This window comes from Dermacentor albipictus, chromosome 6, assembly GCF_038994185.2.
Source record: "Dermacentor albipictus isolate Rhodes 1998 colony chromosome 6, USDA_Dalb.pri_finalv2, whole genome shotgun sequence".
Lineage (NCBI taxonomy): Eukaryota > Metazoa > Arthropoda > Arachnida > Ixodida > Ixodidae > Dermacentor > Dermacentor albipictus.
In genome coordinates, this window is record NC_091826.1 from 66749308 (window position 1) to 66768715 (window position 19408).

Consider the following 19408-nt stretch of genomic DNA (forward strand, 5'->3'; position numbering starts at 1 on the left):
TAGGGCCTGAATTTCGTTAAAAGAACCTTCAAAGATCTCAGAGTTCGAAAAAAAGATAGAAGCGCGACGTTTACAAATTAATAGCCGTGCATCATGAACGGATATCACGGTTCTGTGAACGGTATCCATTAGATCATTCAAAGCGGACAAATCTCATATGTCGCCTTGTCTTACATTATTTTCTTACGTTGTGTACAAGGCTTCTGCAAAAGGTGTATTTCAGTACTACAATTTTTTTTTTAGATTTATGTGTAACATATCAGTTTTGGCAGCTTTAGATTCCCTATTATATGCAATCCACTAAATTCTGATATAATTTTTCATTGCTGTGCTACAGAGTTGTAAACTTGATAGTATCATTTTCTGAAAATTTTCGATTTTTGCCAATTTCTAAGAAAAAAATTTGCGGCGGAAATAAAAAAATTCGAAACAGACACTACATTTTAAGTTCTTTTAAATGCAACAAACATCGTCAAATTCGGTGCAGTCGTGGCTGAGAAAAACGAATTCTCTTTTTGCATGAATTCAGATAGAAGCATCACAGTTTATTTTTCATCTTGGGTTATACATTCACTTTCCTTTTCTGTGTTATTCATTTATTAACTAATGAATTTCATTTTTTATTCATATTAACACCCGATTCGTGGCCTATCCCCCATAGTGGGTTTATGACATTAATTAAGACTTCTTCTTCATCATCATCATCAGCATCATAATCATCATCATCATGTAGGAGCACCCGAGCTAAAGCTTCCCAGAACGCGAATGGCAGCACATAAGCAGGCGCGCGGGCAGATGAAGAAGAAGACCAGACAGGGCGAGAAGCAGCTCCAACCGTTGTCCTCAAGGATCACGATCAAGTGCGGCCTTCGCGAAGATGAGTGCGCGGCAAAACGAGGACAGGGCGTCCAAAGAGAACGCCGACGCGGCGGTGACCGAAACGGTGACGACCAGCGTACCCATGGACTCGGAAGCGTTGCGGGCCACAGCGGGTTCCACGCCTCCGCTGCACCCCCGGGCCTCCCGGTTGCACAAGGCCAAGCCGTCCAAGGAGAAGAAGGCGCGCGCTCAAACCAAGGGCGACAGGCAGCGTTCCGTCCCGTCCAAGGATCGCTCGCGCTCCAGGACGAGCGCGTCGAAGCTGAGCGGCTCCAGAAGCACGGACAGTAAGCAGGCCAGGAACCCTGCGCCGTCGCGTCCTCCTCCTCCTCCTCTTTCGCTTGCTCCGCCTAAGTTGAAGGCGCAAGAGGTAAGACAGAGAACATAAGCGAAGCACGGCCTCGGAGATCGGGCAGCGCACGGTGTTTGCCCGCGCCGCCGGATGTCGGAGGCCATGGAAAGAGTGCGCTGCGTTTTTATCTGCGAAACAATCGAGGGAACCAAGAAGAGAGGCTTACATTTAAAAGATAGTAACATTCTTTTACTCTTATATACGCTTTCGCGGTCGGTGGTCGGACTTTCTTGGTCGTACAAAAAGGCGCCCGTGCAAAAATTTGTGCGTTCACGCGCCGCCTATAGTTGCAGGGCACGTTCACCGTCGAACGGCAGCAGTAAGTAAGCCCAATACAAAAAAAAAATGATGAGAACGTAGTTCTCACAGATATATACAGGTTCTAGAAACAGCATTTTTCAACGGTAAGATCAATATTTCGTCATGTTTTGTTAAACAGCCCGTGCTGCTGCGGGGTTCGCGAAGATAAGTAAATCGGTGACAAAGCAAGGGCAGAACTCCGCTGCGTTGTTGACGTGCGGTCAGTCCTGCCTGTTTGTTCATAATTTTGTGGCTGCTGGTACTGTTCTCGTTCCGCGGTAGCGACACATCACTGTGGAAATAAACTTATTGATGGCATAACGTCTTTTTGTTATGTGGAAGAAATAATTCTAAGTCGCAGTTCTTCTGGTTGTGTGTATTTACGTTTCGGGATGTCCAAATAAACTTCCCTTTGAGCTTGCCGGCAAATGCTTTCGCGCGAGAGCTTAGGGACGTCTGAAGTTTTAGTAACGCTAGTAACCATAGTCGCTTTAGTTACCTGTGGCGCAGGCTTGAGAGGGCTCCGGCATCGCTACAGATATACTGGTTAACGGCTCTGTCATTCGCGGACGCAATGAAAGAACGAACGGTACATAAATGTCTTCGATGCAAATATGTCCATTGGTGATTTAGCGGTGAATGTTGGAGAAATGCGTCAGGAATACGTCGCACATCTTTGAGGTCCCGGATCCTTGATTTAAAATGCGCACGGGTGGCGGTGCTGCGGCGACGGCCAGTGACTGTCTTGGGTATTTATGCGTAGTAAATCTAGCCCTAAGTACGCTATAGCTTTGTTTCTGCGCTGTAGAAGTTTTTGTTAGCATTTGTACTTTGTGTTTCCTCGATAACGTGCGCCTATATCTACAACTCCTGTATGCGCTTGCATTACTACTGCATACAGGTACGTGCTTATGAACTGCCAATGTATGCTTTTTATTGTTCCTGGAGGGTAGTCCTTACTTCGGTGTGAATAACACCTTTAGCCTCGCTCTGTGTGGCTTGGTTCTTTTGTAAGTGAACCAAAATAAACTTCAACCCCGGTCATAGTGACGCCCTGTTGGCCTGCGTTGGCCTGGCATTCAGGCCTTTCCGCCTCGCGGACGCAATGAAAGAACGAATCACTTGAGTCACTTGGTGGTTGCCGTCTTCTGCTCTACAAGCACGTCCGTGGTTATACCGCATTTCATTTACTTCACTTATCGCCTCACCGTACCACTCGTTTACGTCATCAACGCAGGTCCCAGCCGGTCCGCTGGCGACGTCAACGCCGACGCCGACGCCGAGCGATTCTCTCGTGTCGTTTTCGAAGGAGGTGAGCAACGACGACCTGCAGCTGCCTCCGCTGCCAACGCGACCTACGAGCTCGAGCCAGAAGAAAGCGCCGGCCATGCCCGAGGAAGTGAAGAAGAGCTCGCGGAGCGACCCTAAGGGAGCCGCGATGCAGGCGCCATCGAAGCAGGCGGCGGACGAGTCGTCCAGCGGCACGCAGGCCGCCGGGCGTCGGCAGGGTCCGGCCTCCGCGGATTCCAGCCGGCCATCCACGAAGCCGTTCTGGGCGTCCAGGACGTCCTCTGGGACCACAAGTTCGTTCCATTTCTCTAATGCATTACGTAGTAACGTAGTAACGTATGTATGTATGTATGTATGTATGTATGTATGTATGTATGTATGTATGTATGTATGTATGTATGTATGTATGTATGTATGTATGTATGTATGTATGTATGTATGTATGTATGTATGTGTGTGTGTGTATGTATGTATGTATGTATGTATGTATGTATGTATGTATGTATGTATGTATGTATGTATGTATGTATGTATGTATGTATGTATGTATGTATGTATGTATGTATGTATGTATGTATGTATGTATGTACGTACGTACGTACGTACGTACGTAAGCACACGCACACCTTTTACATGTATTTAGGTAGGAGCACCCGAGTCAAAGCTTACGAAGCCTTAGCTCGGGTGCTCCTGTCTAAATATATGTAAAAGGAGAATTCGTTTTTCTCCGCAACCTCTGCACCAAATTTGACGAAGTTTGTTGCATTTAAAATGAAAACTCAAAGTCTAGTGCCTGTTAGTCTCGAAGTTTCGATTAAAGTCGTCAATCTTTTATGAAAAGTGGCAAGTGTCGAAAATTTTCAGAAACCGAAACTATCAAGTTTTCAGCTCTGTCACTGAGCAATGAAAAAAGATATCACAATTGTGTAAATTGAATCTAACAGTACATCTAAAGCGGACGAAATGGATATGTTAAACATGAATCTTAAAACATTGTAATAGGGAAATACAGCTTTCGCAGAACTCTTGTACACAAGGTAATAAATATATGTAAGATATAAATAGACATATTTAATTTGTCTGCTTTCAGTGATATTGCTACGGAATAGTATTACCGATGACGAAGAGGCGAGCAGTACGAAGACGACGACAACGATTGGAGGCTAGCGCGGGCTGTTGCCTCTTGGCCAAGTGCGGCGTATTACGTTGTAAATATACTTGTATATAGCTTTTCATTTGCGTCTTCTTACGTAACAATATAATGGATGCCGTGAAAACCGATATCTGTACTTGATGCTGAGTTGTTAATTTGTAGACTTCGTGCTTCCATTTATTTCAAGCTTTCAAATTAAAAAAGATTCTTAATAAAATTCAGGCCCGAAATTGAAATTCCGTTTCCAACTGTCACTAGAATTTAACTTTATCTCTCAAATACAACAGATTTCATTAAAAACGGTCCTGGAGTTATCTCGGAAAAAGTTTTTGTGTTTTACATGTTTTTTTTGCGTTTTCCTAAAGCTTCCTCTTGAGAGGAAGCTTTAGGAAACGCTCGCCGCGAACGCTATGCACGAAGGCGGGCTTTCTGGTAAAAACGCGGCTTTTTGCGTGGCCACGATGCGGCAGAGGTGAGCGCCATCTGGATGTATTGCAAGGAACTGGGCGCACCACTCCGTGGCCTCCGAGATGCTCAAGCGCCGTCGCGTGCAAATGGCGGATGCCGTAGCCAGTCTATGACTGGTAGAAACGCTGGAAAAGGGGTTTATTTGAGTTTTCGCATTACAGAATTATGTTTTATCGTGTAGTCAAATTACAGACCCACGCCCATCATGTCTGTAGGGTGTGTGTTAGTCGTACTTTACGATTTTTCTACGTATTCTAGCTTGAGAAATTTAAATAGTTCAGTAGCTGTCTTGCGCTACGTGGGCTAGGGCCTGAGTATAGCTGGTTCGAACATCTTTTTGCCGAAACAACGTGCCCGACGCGGGACGCCGACGCTGTATTTTCTGCGACACGGAGCGTTAACGTTATTGCGCTAATATGAAGAGTCTCGAATAGCTAAAGGCCAACTGCCACGATATTATGTGTCGCGTAAGAAGTCTAGCTTCGGGTAGTGTCGGCATAGAGCAACCTCCGTGGAAGATGTGAGGTTTTATATACGAGCAGATGCATCACGAAAGGGCCATAAAAGTAGACGTTTTTTGATACCAAAATTTTTACAAATAAGAAGAAAAAGAACCGGACAGCAACGCCGCAATAATCTTTCGCCGGAAGTTGCGCATAACTTCGAATGCGCGGCTCCACAGCATGACCTCAGAGATTGGGTGTCACTCGATTCTGGGAGGCGATGTTCTGGGACTTACGTCGCATCCGCTAACAACCGGGGGCACGCGTTGTCCGCTTGGACGCTTTTTTTTAAGGGTGGCTAATGCGTCAGTTAGACCATTACCAGTCCAAGAAGCTTTGCCAAGATTGCGTCAGTTGTATGCGCAATACTAATTTATAACCAATTTAGTCAAGTCAAATTTTGTTGCAGTTTGGCTTCAAAGTGAGCGGCCGGAATAAAAGAACACGGAGAATGTGAAGCGCTTCACTTTGTCTTCTTGTGGCACCTAACCTGACCCTTGTTGCGCTTTTAAGAGGAAGCTTTATCTCGGGCCCAACTCCGACGCGGCCTATTCAAATACATGTAAAACGCAAAAACGTTTTTATAAGATAACCCCTGGACCGATTTTGATGAAATTTGTTGCATTTGAAAGAGAAACTTAAATTCTAGTGACTGTTGGAAGCGGAATTTCGAGTTAAGGCTAAGGTTAAGTTAAGCTTCGACTCCGCCAACAAGTTCGTACTTTGCACGGCCGCGCATTGACGCGGCTACGGCAATGTTGTTGTTATTATTATTATTATTATTATTATTATTATTATTATTATTATTATTATTATTATTATTATTATTGCATATACCAATCAGTTTTGAAATTCGTGGACTGAACGGTGTGGAGATGAGTTTCCTGGAAGCCGCATGGCCCCTTCAAAGCGATCGTATCAACTGAGCCGGAACGACGTTACAACCCGTTTCCCCACAGCTGTCTTTTTTCCAATTTTTAAAGTTTATATTCTCTTCTTTCTTTTTTCACGACCTTGACACGGTGACGCCGACGTCACCAATTTTTTGTGAAGGCCACCAATCATTTATTAATATTACTCTTATACCATTGTCGCTTGAACCAATCAGTTATTCCCATATTTATACTCAGCAGCGCCACATTAGGCTTCTCTGCACAGAGACTCGTAATGCGAGAAAGCAAGCTTTCAAGGCGGCCTGACGAGAACTGTTTTCTCTCTGATCAATTTTTTTTTTCATTTTTTCCTTGTCGCTTATATAGCTACCAGTAACCTACACTTACGATATTATAACGATTAAATGTCTTGACCTCGCAAATTATTTATTTTTGTGCATTACATTACAACTTTCGCGTACATATTTTGCTCGGGTGCTTGCCAAGGAATGCTTACGCATTAAAAAAGATGCACTCAGTGGCCAGTTGAACGACAGCATTAAGCAGCTCCATCGCAATATAGCCTTTCACATGGCGTAGTTACCCCAATCCCACTACCGAACGAATGTTTGCACAAGCATACGCTCAAGTTACGTGCTAACTTGAGCGCCACTGTGCGCTGTTGTCATTTTGTGCCCTTGCAAGAGGAAAAATTCATCCTAAGCTTTATTTATCTTTTTTTCCGTGACTTCAAGCGTAATATTGCAAGGAACTGTGATTACACATAAACCGTGAATTACAGGGTTATCCCTATGCCTAGCTCATAACTAGCCTTCCCTGTTTTCGGTATATACCGACAAACACCAGCCGTTTTCTTTGAATCGGTGTGAAAAACGAAAAAGCGAGCATTTATTGTCTTAAGTTTATTTTCAATTCTACGACCCGCTCTTTTCTCTTATGTCTTTAGCAGCATTGCTGTTTCCACATATTTAGGCCAGGCATAAGTGTCCGCGTGACAAGAAAAGAGGACTAGATAGTTCCCAGGACAAGCTTCTCCTCGCAAAGCTCTTTGCACGCGAGCAGGACGGATTCCTCCTCACCCTTCGACGTTTTCGAAGCCCCAATAAAGATCCATTTCTCTCCGGCATTCAAATTACGCGTCGAAAAACACCGATTTGAAGGGAGAAAAAAATGTCCCAGTTTGGCCTTAAGGGCGAAGCGTCGATTGCGATAACAAATTAGTACACAGCTATACGAAATAAGGACAGTAGTTTTATTGGCCGTGTAAACTTCGAAAAAAATTGCTTACTGTATTAACAAGCAGGGTGTTCAGCGCGCGTAAGCAAACATGAACACATCACGCTCGATTAGCGCGGTCAATGCGGTGAGAATTAACACAGCGCACGCAAAGGTATCAGCCGTCTGCGGATCTCTCTCAATATACGGCGCCCGCAACCGTGCCCGACCACGCAAAGTACGCACTTGTTGGCGGAGTCGAAACCGAACCCCCACCCTCCCCTCCTCCCTCTCGCGTTGAGTCCTCACATTCTTCCGTATATGGCCAGCCAGATTGAGCCGCGATCGTCAGTTGCCCTCGCCCCTGATTGCGAAATGCGCACTTGCTGTCGGAGCACAGCGCCACACGCAACCCCTCCCTCTCTCCCTCCCTCCCTTTCTCTCTCCCATTCACCCAAGGCCTTTCGCGCGACAGAAGTCAGCGCGTTTGTTCCCCGCTTTCCGCCTTCGCTCGAGCCAGATTGAGCCGAGATTGTCGGTTTCCCTCGCGAGCTTTCATTCGCAGGTACAGCACACGACGCGGGGCGACGGTCATATCACCCTCGGATTTTACGCGAAACATCACGGCGATGGCAACGGCAAAGATGTGGCTGGAGTGTCCACATGATCGCAATCTTAATGATAAACACCGATAGATATAACTCCGAAATTTGAAGAAAAGTAAATACAGCCAACACACAACCCTACTTATAACTACTCAGCGCAGCAAAGCGGCTTCTTTCGCGTTTACGGCTATTCGACCTACAGAAGTGTTTCGGTTCCCAGCCCAGCCGAAGCCTGCTGCAGCGCGGACCTCCGGCCGGCCGAACCCTCCCGAGGGAGGCTTGGATCTCTGCTCATTCGCGGTGGGCACAACGGCGAGCTCCATGCTATTCATCGTGGTCCTGTACTTCTTCAAGGGCCCGCGCTCGCCCATGTCCAACTGCGGCGGGCAGAACTGCAGCGACTCGAGTGCTTCCTACGCGCCGCACAACTGACGATGCCGTCCGTCAACGCGTTTCACTTCTGAGACAGCGACAATTCTTTTTTTTATATATATACATGTATAATGAAGCGAAAATCATTCACGTGGCACTGGTTCACATAGTATAGGCATCGAGTTAGCACTGCGTTCAACCGTGTTGCCAAGCGCTGCAAGAGGAAACTTTTGGCCCAAGGCCATCTCGCGATACGCCCTCCGACGCAAGTGAAACGAGGAAATCGAATTAAAGATGATTGGTGGGAGTGAAATAATAAAAAAAAGTGGCAACAATATACGCAGATGTTAGGTATTATTGGAATCTGTGGTAATTCGAAGGATTTGCCGCACAACGCATGCCATGAAGTGTTTTTTAATATTTTGATTTGTGAAAACCCCCGTGTACTTGGATTTGAGCCAGCGAGAAGACGACGATCCCGCCGCAGCTAGAGGCTGCAACGAGGAGCTATGACCAAGATACGCAACTTAAGGCCGTCCAGCAGGTCTCGGCAGCTCTAGAGAGGCAGCGACCTCGCGAAACCGAGGAGAAGGGGGGCAGCACCCCCAGGAAGGGGGCGGTGGCCCTCTCGGCTCCACGGAAGTAGCGAGGAACCAAGACCTCGAGGAGCACAACGCACGAGACTGACGTAGTGGCCGCGTCGCGGTAAAAGCTTGTCCTCCCTGCGTGGAGGGAGCCTAACCGACTCTGCAGGCATTTTCACTAAAGTTGTTCTCTCTCTCTGGATTTGAATGCATCTTATAGCACCTCAGGTGGCCCAAGTTAACCCCGAGTCCCCCGCTACGGCGTGCCTCATAAGCAGATCGTAGCTTTGGCACGTAAAACGCCATAATTTAAATATTTTTTTAAGCGGTTTGTTCTAATTATGCAGCATTCTGCACAAATTCGGCGGCCACAGCGGGAAATCGCCGCCGAGCTACGCTACTGGAAGATCAATTCAGCGCACCCTCTGATTTGGGCCAGTAGCGGCTGATAAACGACGAGCGCATCGTTTTCTCCTTTGCACATGGACGTGGCATTTGATGTGATATGGCTTTGATATGACGTTAACTTGCTTGGGAAGCTACCCACTTCTTCCCCACTTGTTGAAGCAAAGGGAACGGGAAAAGAGCGAACGGCTTTAAAGGAGACACCGAGCTCTTCGACTATGGATATTATTATTATTATTATTATTATTATTATTATTATTATTATTATTATTATTATTATTATTATTATTATTATTATTATTATTATTATTATTATTATTATTATTATTATTATTATTATTATTATTATGCCTCAGTGGCACAAGCCCACTATGGCTAAACCCACTACGGGGAAGCGGACAATGCACGAGCAGTATTTTTGCTGTTCTCAATATTCATGGCACATAACCACAGTGGGGGATTGGCCGTGATGCGGGTGGCTAAGAGCAACAAGAAGAGAAACCGACATCAAATTGCTAGAAGCATATTCCTCAGACCAAGCACTCACCACTTTCGCCTTTAAAGCAGTGGCGACACTTACATTCGAAACTTTACCACGTCTACTACACTGGTGGCATAGGAAGCATAAATGTTTGAGAGACATGGTATTCTAGTTTGATAATAAAGTTGGCCTCAAAGTACTGGGTTTGGGGTTGGTGACAATGTCGTGACTTTAAGACACAGAGCAAGATATGCTGACGTCGTCTGGTGATAATACTGGGTATGATGTAGTTGCTCATAGAAGAATAAGCAAGGATGCAGCGCGCCCCTCATCCAACTGTCCTAGAGCATGAAAGGCTGCGGTGTCGAGTCGTCAACCCTACATTTATGCATGCACCGATCTGGTTTGGTGATTTCTCTTTGTGCCACTTTTGCAACGAAGTAGAAACAAATAGAAGCAATTGAACATTACTTACTGCACTATCGGCGTTTCTCCTCATTCAGGAAACGGACATTGCAAATCATAAAGCAACAGCTCGGCCTGGCGTTGAACTCTTCGGGGCTGCTGTCTTTCAGCAGCTTCTGTGCTGCTGTCCAGCGCCAGCGCAGTGGTCAACTCATAAAACCGCACTTTCCCGCAGCTGCTCTGCTCTGGGAGCAATTATTGGGCTTTGGCGTGACCATATCACCACAGAAACTTGTGAGCCAATATAAGTAAAAAAGAAAGCATTTGTCGCTGAAAAAGACAATCCCGTGCGACTATCATCGGATGTATTTATTTAGCAGTAACGTGAAGCTTGGTCTTTTCAAGCAAACCTTCGGCTGCTGCATGAAGGTGTCCGTTGCTATATGTGCTCATTTGTGAGACCGCTGCGCGTCGGCCTATGGAAGTGAAGTTTCCACCACAGACCATCTTTCAACTCAATGCTTGATCAGAGCCGCCTTCGGGTACTTGTGTCAGGTTGCGCGTTTTGCAAGAAAAACGAACTCCTGCTGCAGCAACGTGCTGAAGCTCAGCAGCATCGAAGCTGCCGCGCGGTGTCACGTGCTTGTGCTTTACTTCTTTCGGGCTTTCTTATTCTCACCAGACGACTTGGGCCTCGAGGTTCCGGGCTTAGCGCTCTTCTTAGGTCGCTTAGCTGCCCTGGCATTTCGCTTGGCGTTGGCTCTGGCACGACCTTTTGATTCCACGGAGTCAATGGCCATCGCAAACTTCAAGTTCTGCCCGGCCAGAGTGCGGCAAGCGGGGTCCTTGACAGCGCCGATGAGCTTACTGGGCGACGAGAACCTAACCTTGCAAGGCCCGGTAGAGGACACCTTGATTACGTCGCCGGTTTTAAAGACAGCTGCCAGCTTCTCCTTGTTGAGGAACTCGCTCGGCACGTTCCATATGTCCAGCGTGCGGGACGACACCTTCGGGCGCGTTCCCGGGTCGTTCCAACGCTCGGCCATAAACGTAGCTTTGATGGGAGATCCTTTGATCACAAAGCCGTCCAGCGTTGCAGCAGCCACGACGGCCTCTTCGACGGAGTCGTATACCGCGAAGACGTGGATCAGAATATCGCCCTTGGTGAGGTGCTTGGTTTCGACGGCGTCTTGGCAGTAGATGCGCAGGACGTCCTCCGTCTTAACGCCCTTGGCGAAGCAGGACAACTTCACCCTGCGCGTGTCCAGCTTCTCGTAGTCGACGACCTGAGACTCGGGAATGTATTTTTGGAGTCTGACCTTCCTCCTGGAAGGTGAGTCGCAACGACCATCCCTGGATTAATAATATTAATAATATTTGGGGTTTTACGTGCCAAAACCACTTTCTGATTATGAGGCACGCCGTAGTGGAGGACGCCGGAAATTTTGACCACCTGGGGTTCTTTAACGTGCACCTAAATCTAAGCACACGGGTGTTTTCGCATTTCGCCCCCATCGAAATGCGGCCGCCGTGGCCGATCCCTGGATTGGCGCTTGGAACCGATCGGTGCAGGTGTAGCGGGTGGCTCTCGCTCCTTCGACGTCTCTCCCGCGTCGTCGGTGGCTGGCTTCTGGCGCTGGGCTTCAACGTCGGCGGCGACCCGGTCTTGACTCGAAGGACCGGCGCCGTCTTCCGGCAGGGAGTTGGCCTCGCGTCGCTCGTCGCTAGTCTCACCCGGCTGCGCACGGGTCGACACACCGAGGCCAACTTTGCCACCGTCCATCTTCTGGGCTTCGTGCGCCTAAAGAAGAGCCAGCCCTCCCGATAGGCTTCGCAACGCCGTCCTCGTTGTCGTCTTTAACACGTGGCGCACGCCCACGACACTGACACGCTAACACGCGCCCACGATACTGACACGCTAACTTTTGGTTGGATAGCCGTGGCACCCACCCCAAGGAGTACTCCAAGCGGGAACCTTGACAAGAACGTTAGGCCTTCACAGGCCAACACCATTCAACGGAAGTGCGACCATTCACATGCGACACTCAGAATGGCGATGGTAAATGCTGAGCCATATGTATGCTTGTGGGTCGGGTGTCGACGGTGGTGTCCTGTTGGTTGGCTGCGGTGCGGGGAGTGAGGCGCGGGCCCAGTGTTGATGTTGACCCAGTTCGGGGTGAGACGGGGTACCGCATCGCCCCGCACTGGAACGCAGCACCGGAACACGCTGTCGTTCCACATTTCAAGTAGGGCCGTGTGCAATACAAACAGCGACGAAACAGGCTGAGCAGTGCTTTCGATTCCCGTACTTCAGAAATGCCACTGTGCGACCATGCGACATTTAAAATAGATATGTTTTCTGATGTCGCTGTGTTTTTTTATGAAGTCATCGCTTAATGTCGTTCAGCCGAACCGAGCCAATTCTCGATTTATACGGATACCCGAGCCACCGAAGGCTGCACCTGAAACGCATCTATTTCGCAGAATATAACCGTGGAATAACATTCTGCGTCGAACTCGATAACTTTCGATTTGGAATTCATGCGTATCGTAAAATTGCCACAAGAAGTCAAAATATATTTATTAGTTTTTCCCGCTACGCGTAGCCGTTTCACCGGAAAAAGCGCCGTTTTTAAATCGCTTAAGGTTTTTTTTTATGCGAAGCATATTACGAGAGCTCAACCCAGCTCCTCAGGCGCGGCGGTGTCGCCTTGAAACCACGTGACACCGTGACGTCACGACAGAGGAGAAGTGGCATTGGCTCAACTCTTGCAAGACGGGCTGGGTGGGAATCGAACCAGGGTCTCCAGAGTGTGGGACGGAGACGCTACCACTGAGCCACGAGTACGATGCTTCAAAGCGGTACAAAAGCGCCTCTAGTGAATGCGGTGTTGCCTTAGAAACGAGCTGTTTCTAAGGCGTGCGTCTCTTGCTCAGGCGCACATTTCGTTGCCGCTCCGAACGCTGCTTTGCTCGACGCTCACCGCGTCCAACGCGGGGCGCGTAGTCGCTGCCCTGTAGCCCATTGTCTTACACCCCTTGGCGGGTCGACGGGAACGCTGTCGCGTTCCACTCTTGAAGGCGAAGCAGTAATGCATGAGTTGTTTCTTCGTCTAGCCGAACAAAATATAGCCAAGCAACAGCAGTTCACCAGGCTAAACAGTGGTTCAACAACTAAAATAAAGGCTAGTATGCTTCGCATCCTGGGCTTAACCTTACCTAAGCCACAGCCATTTTTTTTCTCTACCTTATTTTTCTCTCTCCACGCAGGTGCTTTACAGCCAGAGTAGCAGCTTCGTGCGCCCGGTCATATGATCACGCACTACACATGTTTTAGTACAGTCTCATGGAAAGCAGCCATGTCAGGTTCAACTTACGGCTTCTGGCTCCATTCCTCATCAAAACAAGAGCAGCTTGCTACTGTACACTTATCTAGCAATCCACCTGTTTCTAATGCACCAGGTAAAATACTTAGGCTTCAAAGTCACGCCTAACCTTAACTGAAAGCCACATATCTCAACCAAAATTGTCAAAAAGCCGAACGTAAGCTATCCTTTTTAAAAACAAAACTGCACACTGCACCACCACACTCAAACTAAACGCGTACAAAACACTAATAAGGTCATGCCTAGAATACGCTCATATAATCTGGAGTCCTCATCAAAAATACCTTATCAGTAAGATAGAACGGATACAAAAATTTGCAGGCAGGGTTGTACACTGAGATTACAAAAGGAAATCAGTGTCTCAGGTCTGATCGCAAGGCCAAACCTAAAATCCCTCTCAAGGACAAGAACAATTTCTCGACTAAAACTTATTTATCAGTTATACCATTGTCATTTTCAGGTAATACGTTCTCATTACCTGCATGATCCTTCTAGACGCTCTACCAGACTCAATCATTCTAATACAATCAATCTACCCCAAAGTCGTGTTGGCGTTCATAAACACTCCTTTTTCCGTTGGCCATTTCCCAGTGCAACATGTTGACAATTGATATTGCATGTCGCAATGGCATGGACTCTTTTATGAACCTCATTCAGCGCATTGACTTCTCACCATGAAGTTTCTTTTCTGAATGTGTGCTCGCATTTACCACTACATTTTTGGACCACTCCTGCACGGGCCGTGAAGGGCCTGCAGTATATTGAAATAAAAAAAATATGATAGAATAGGCCATTCGGCTGATGTGCACCAACATCATATGCACTGAAATACGCTCCGTTACGCAAACACGCCGATCGCTCAACAGGTCTAAATGCATCTGTCGGCTTTAGCACTGATCACGTCCTCTTTCGTTGATCTTTATGTTCACAGCTCGCACAACCTCCATAAGCCTTATTTTTGAGTCGTCGTTTCTTTCTCGCCTTCTCTTTTCTGTATACATAATTTTGGTTTATATTTCCTATTTAAGATTTCTTTTCTTTTGGAAGTGTTTCTAAACAAAAGGAAAGAAACTTTCACAGATATGTAAACATCCCTACAACTAAGGCACCAAATACAGCGAAGCCTTTACGAAGAAGCTATCACAACCTTCGTTTTAGGCATTGAACTACCCCACCTTTACTTCAGTCTTTGCAAACTATTCACTGTGTGTCATGGAAGTGCTTAGCTGTAGACGGGGTATATCAAATCATACTTTAAGAGGACACTAATGATGACTTCATTACTGTAAAATTATTAAGTGTTTCTATTTAGTGCCCCCCCCCCCTTTTTGTAAAATAACACTAACGCAAAACACCTAATCAGTGTATCCTGAGAAAGTATTATATTATAACTTAATTTTCATTAATTTTGCAGCAATAGGTTGATAATAAAACAGAAAAAGAAAACTTTTCTTTTGTCATTTCGCTTCGGAATCCTGTGCGGGCACGTGAGTGTTGACGTCAGGAATTTCAAAATGTTTGTTCGTGTTTGGATATTTTTGGCTCAGTAAAAAAAGAACAAAAAAAAAACTCAGACCGTACCGAGCTCAGTCTTTGGCTCCTTTAGCATACAATGTTGGTCACCTTTATTCATACATTATTAACCGACTCACGCACACACCATGAAAATCCATGACGTCACAACACGTGCTGGTGCGGCAACTTCAAGGCGGCGGCGCCGCATGACTCGTAATTGCGTCTTTTCTAGTTTAGCAAGGCTCTTCTCGCCATAAGAGCTGCTTTCTTTGGGGGGGGGGGGGACGTTGAGGGGGGGGGTGTTTCAGAAGCGGTGTTTACTCGTACAGCTGAACTTAAGTTTGTCTTTAGTATGTCCTTGAACAAATGTTTCGTTACTGTTTCCGCCTTTAAAGCAAATGTAGGCTGCGCGACACACTTCCGGGCTTTACAACGTGCGCTGTCGTTGAGCGAACAGCTGCAGGTGTCAGACGAGTCCACGCAAAGTGCACGTGGGCCGGAAATTAGAACGCTCAAGCCGCACAGAGCTGCAAGCCACCGTACGTGGAGGCTGTTTGGTCACAACACCTCCGTGCGTTCCCCGATTAGTCATCTTCGCTTAACACTGATAGGCAAATTTACCTCATGGTACATGATGCCAGTTTGACAAACAAGTTTTCCTACTCGAAAACTATAAACGTCATTCACCGCAGCTATCCCCTCCTCCACGCCTCCCACCCCCCACCTGTTCCCCGCCAATTACGATTTCGTTTCTTCGGAACGAAATCGTAATTGTGTTGTGAAATCGTAAATGCGATGGCCGGACATGACAGGTACGATAACGCATGGTAATTACAGGGCTAATAAACCAGAATCACGGAAGTAACCTTTTAAATTATTGCACTTAAGCGGCGGATCGCGACAAATAAATTGAAGTCTCCTGCCTTTCATGCTACATGAGCGATTACGAGAATTGCTATTCCTATCGTCTTTTTAGCGCGGCGAATCTCCATACCCGTGCGATATCGAAACTCAGACGCTGATGAGCCTACGGAGACACGTCCTCAAAGGGACGACGCCACTGGTTCTGAACACGAGTGGCGTTTTAATAACGATATGCGGCGTCATGCAGTAGAATGATAATCTAAGATAATCTAGAATAAATAAAATGCTAGCATTATTGAACGATTTTTTTTCGGGGGAGACTTACTCATTCCTTTTGTGTGTCAGCCAGATGGCAGAAGTCATGGAGAAAACGTCATTCATCAGCACGTTTCCGGAGAAATACTATGGCGTCCTGGGAACGCTAGAGGCGGTGTTTCAACACTTGACTGCTTTAGTTCAAATGTTCAGTGAATTGTGGCATTCGGCAGTACGTGATCAATACCCTAAAATAACGCGCGTCTCAGTAACAGAGGAGTGTTCCAACACGAACTGCGCCGAATTTGCTAGGAGCTCTGAATAAACACATAGAAGCGCGATCGATGGATGTGTGGTGTTTAATGGCGCCAAGGCCAGATATGGCCAAAGAGCGCCCTGACGTACGGTAATGAAATGTGTAAGTAATACATATGAAGTCATCAACATGAGTTGTAAATGTAGCTGTGATATGGCTGTAAGGAGGCTTGAAAACGGGTCGCTGTAAAGTGTGTAATATATGTAAGCATCAAAATAATGACCATGACTGATGGTAAGGAAGGACAAATTTTTCGGTATACGAAGAAGTGATATATTAGGATGCATACAACCGCTGCTGCCACTACACTGCTTTTGAAATAAAGCAAGAGCGTAGAGGCACGTGCTTTAAAAACTTTTGTCCGTGCAGCTACAGCCTCAAAGACGAGGCTGTGGTATACATGACCCGGCCAAATGATTCCTAAGATGCATGCTAACTTCATCTAAAAAGATAACAATTGGTTCGATACTCAAAAAAAAAATGCAGGGAAAAGTGGACTATGCTGATGATAAGCAGAATGAAAGTACGTTTTACGCTCAGTTTCTTTTCCCCTGCACTATAGGCTCTATAGAAGACTATAAGGCATCTCCTGTCGCCTCCCCAGGCGGTGCGTGATAAGAGCTTCAGGAGGTTCATAGTCTTAAGGCATTTCGCGTTGAGATATTTCAGGTGCGGGACAATAGTTACCCTGCAGTATAAAATGATACCTAAAAATTTATATTCACGGCTCACAGAAAGCCGTTCCCCATTGATATCAATTATAGGGTTCGGCATCCGCCGTGGTTGCTCAGTGGACGTTTTTCTGCCTGAAAGCTTCACCCAGTTGGTCTTCAAATCAAATGGCAAAGAACTGAAGCGGTAAGGGAAAATAACGTTTTGTTTTTCTGTAAGACAGACTATTTGAACTACGGAAGTCCAGGCACAAACATTTGCTACTTCTTCTCACTGCAGCAGTTATAGAGGCCTGCGTTAGTCAGATTGCCCACACTGAGGATGACGATAAGGACTATGATGACGTTGCCACTGCTGCCGCTGCTGCTGATGATGTTGGTGGTGGTGGTGGCCGCAGTGGTGTTGGCGTGGTGATGATAATCCTCCAAAACATGTCACGCTGATCACTCACCGTCGTCTTCGTTGGTGAGTGACCAATAACGTTACCTATAATTGATAATCTTCCATGCTTATTGTTCAATTTTTCTTAATTTCTACATTTAGCTTGAATATAGTAATTATCATCACAGGAAAACCCCCTAGTTCGCAGACGCGTATAGAAGCGAATGTTCGTAAGCGCGTATAGAAGCGAATGTTCACTTGTTACCACGGCTGATAAAAGTATTATCATTGGTTCGTATAACTATCTACTAATTTGATATTGCAATGAATGCTTCGCCGTTCGGGCGAAATTGCGACTTTATTTTTATTTCGCAACGGCGGCTCACCAATTTCACATAATTATCCATGAAGCTGGCGATAAATATAGCTGTATTTTATTACAACAGTAATTATATAGACACTCCAGGTGCATTTTATGTCGTCGTCATTGCCGTCGCCGTGGTGTTCCGTATGAAGTCCAAGGGCGATAACACCGTCGTGGCGCCCCGTATGCTGTACGTGCGAGTGGAAGCACGCGAGAGTGAGCCGACGATCGCGGATCAATCTCGCGTACGCAAGCGAGGAAAGCGAGGAGGAATTGCACCGTCTTCCTTCGCGCGCGATGGAAGACGGTCATTAAGGGTGATGGTCATTAAGCGTTATGGTCATTAAGAAAGAAGGTCATTAAGGGTTACGGAATGGATTCCAAGGGAAGGGAAGCGTAGCAGAGGGCGGCAGAAAGTTAGGTGGGCGGATGAGATTAAGAAGTTTGCAGGTATGGCATGGCATGGAGAAGTATGGGAGAAGCCTTTGCCCTGCAGTGGGCGTAACCAGGCTGATGATGATGATGATGGTGGTGGTGATGATGATGATGATGATGATGATGATGATGATGATGATGATCGCGCGCGAAGAACCGGGAGGAGAGGAGCCGGAGGGGGTGGGGCGTTGTATATCGGAAGCAACTGCGATGGCGCGGCCACACACGGTCACGCGGGTTTTATCTTGAAAGCGATCTGCCTTAGGGGCACAGTCAAGGTGGGCCGATGACTCGTAGCTTTGCGTGGGCTGTGTTCTCGCCGCTCAGTTTGTATTGAAGCGATACACGGCACGAAGGTCCCTTCGCTCGCTGCTGCTGCCCCGCTTCCTCACGCCAGATTTCCGACAGTGAGTGTCCGCGTGTCATCGAGTGTGATGTCTGCATGTTTGTGTGCGCTGACACCATGCTTATTAGTTTAGTTAGTAAGCGAGTGTTTATAAGTTTATGCGGCCGGTAAATCTACTATCCTTACTTATAATGGCGGTCTACTAATTAGCTATCGCGATCGATGCGTCGCCTTTCGGGCGAAACTGTGACCTTTTTATTAGTATGAAAAGTCAAAAATGTTTTGAATACTACCATGTACATAAGAGAAAAATGCATAATTGTGAACAAAGCAAGAATAAGTTTGTAAAATAACCTAAAATGAAGAAATAGAATGAAAGAATACATTGATAAGTTTGGACGTTTATTAAGGTACTCGTTCTGTGTCTCTAATAAACAGGTAAATTACTATAAAGGCGTCCCTGTTGTAGAATCACAGTGACAATTTCTCGTGTGAGAGAATAATTGTCAGTGAGAGGTAGGGCAGTTGTCGAAATCATACTTCTAAAATGTTTCATTGACTTGGAAATCGCTGACAGCATTAAAAAAGGGAATCAATAGATTCAGGTACATTGCAAAAAATATTGCTATTTTCATTATCTACTTATTTCTTTCAGACAGTCAGACAGACGCGCGTCGTCCCATGACCAAGAATGATCCATTGTAATGTACAGTCGTGAAATATATACAGCCAAAATGGTCACATAACTTGTGTGAGAACTGGTTAAAGAAAATGAAAGCATTGCGCTTATCTCGCCGCGTGTCTGTGGCTCAGGTACACACAGGGCGTATCGGGATGACGTCACAATGTGAGCCCGATCGTCGACGTTTGGTCGTCTGAAATTCTACATGCGCAATCCTATGACAAATAAAGCCCTTGGTCGCAGTGGAACAGGGGTGTGCAGTGCATGTGTACTTTCAACTTGCTCTT

General features: G+C 46.5%; 1 protein-coding gene across 1 annotated transcript; it reads left to right on the forward strand.

The window, feature by feature from the left end:
• The first annotated feature begins 780 nt into the window (after positions 1 to 780).
• On the forward strand, positions 781 to 8361 carry LOC139046884 (submandibular gland secretory Glx-rich protein CA-like). Its single transcript, XM_070520808.1, has 3 exons — positions 781 to 1249; positions 2769 to 3114; positions 7879 to 8361. Exons 1-3 carry the CDS (start codon positions 878 to 880, stop codon positions 8088 to 8090), a joined length of 930 nt encoding a protein of 309 aa, XP_070376909.1. The 5' UTR covers positions 781 to 877; the 3' UTR covers positions 8091 to 8361.
• Positions 8362 to 19408: the final 11047 nt, after the last annotated feature.

Excerpts from the sequence above, each read along its gene's own strand:
- LOC139046884 (XM_070520808.1), top strand. The coding sequence starts at position 878 with ATGAGTGCGCGGCAAAACGAGGACAGGGCGTCCAAAGAGAACGCCGAC. Across the intron at positions 1,250-2,768 it reads CTAAGTTGAAGGCGCAAGAG|GTCCCAGCCGGTCCGCTGGC; the intron begins GTAAGACAGAGA and ends TCATCAACGCAG. Across the intron at positions 3,115-7,878 it reads GACGTCCTCTGGGACCACAA|CCCAGCCGAAGCCTGCTGCA; the intron begins GTTCGTTCCATT and ends TTCGGTTCCCAG.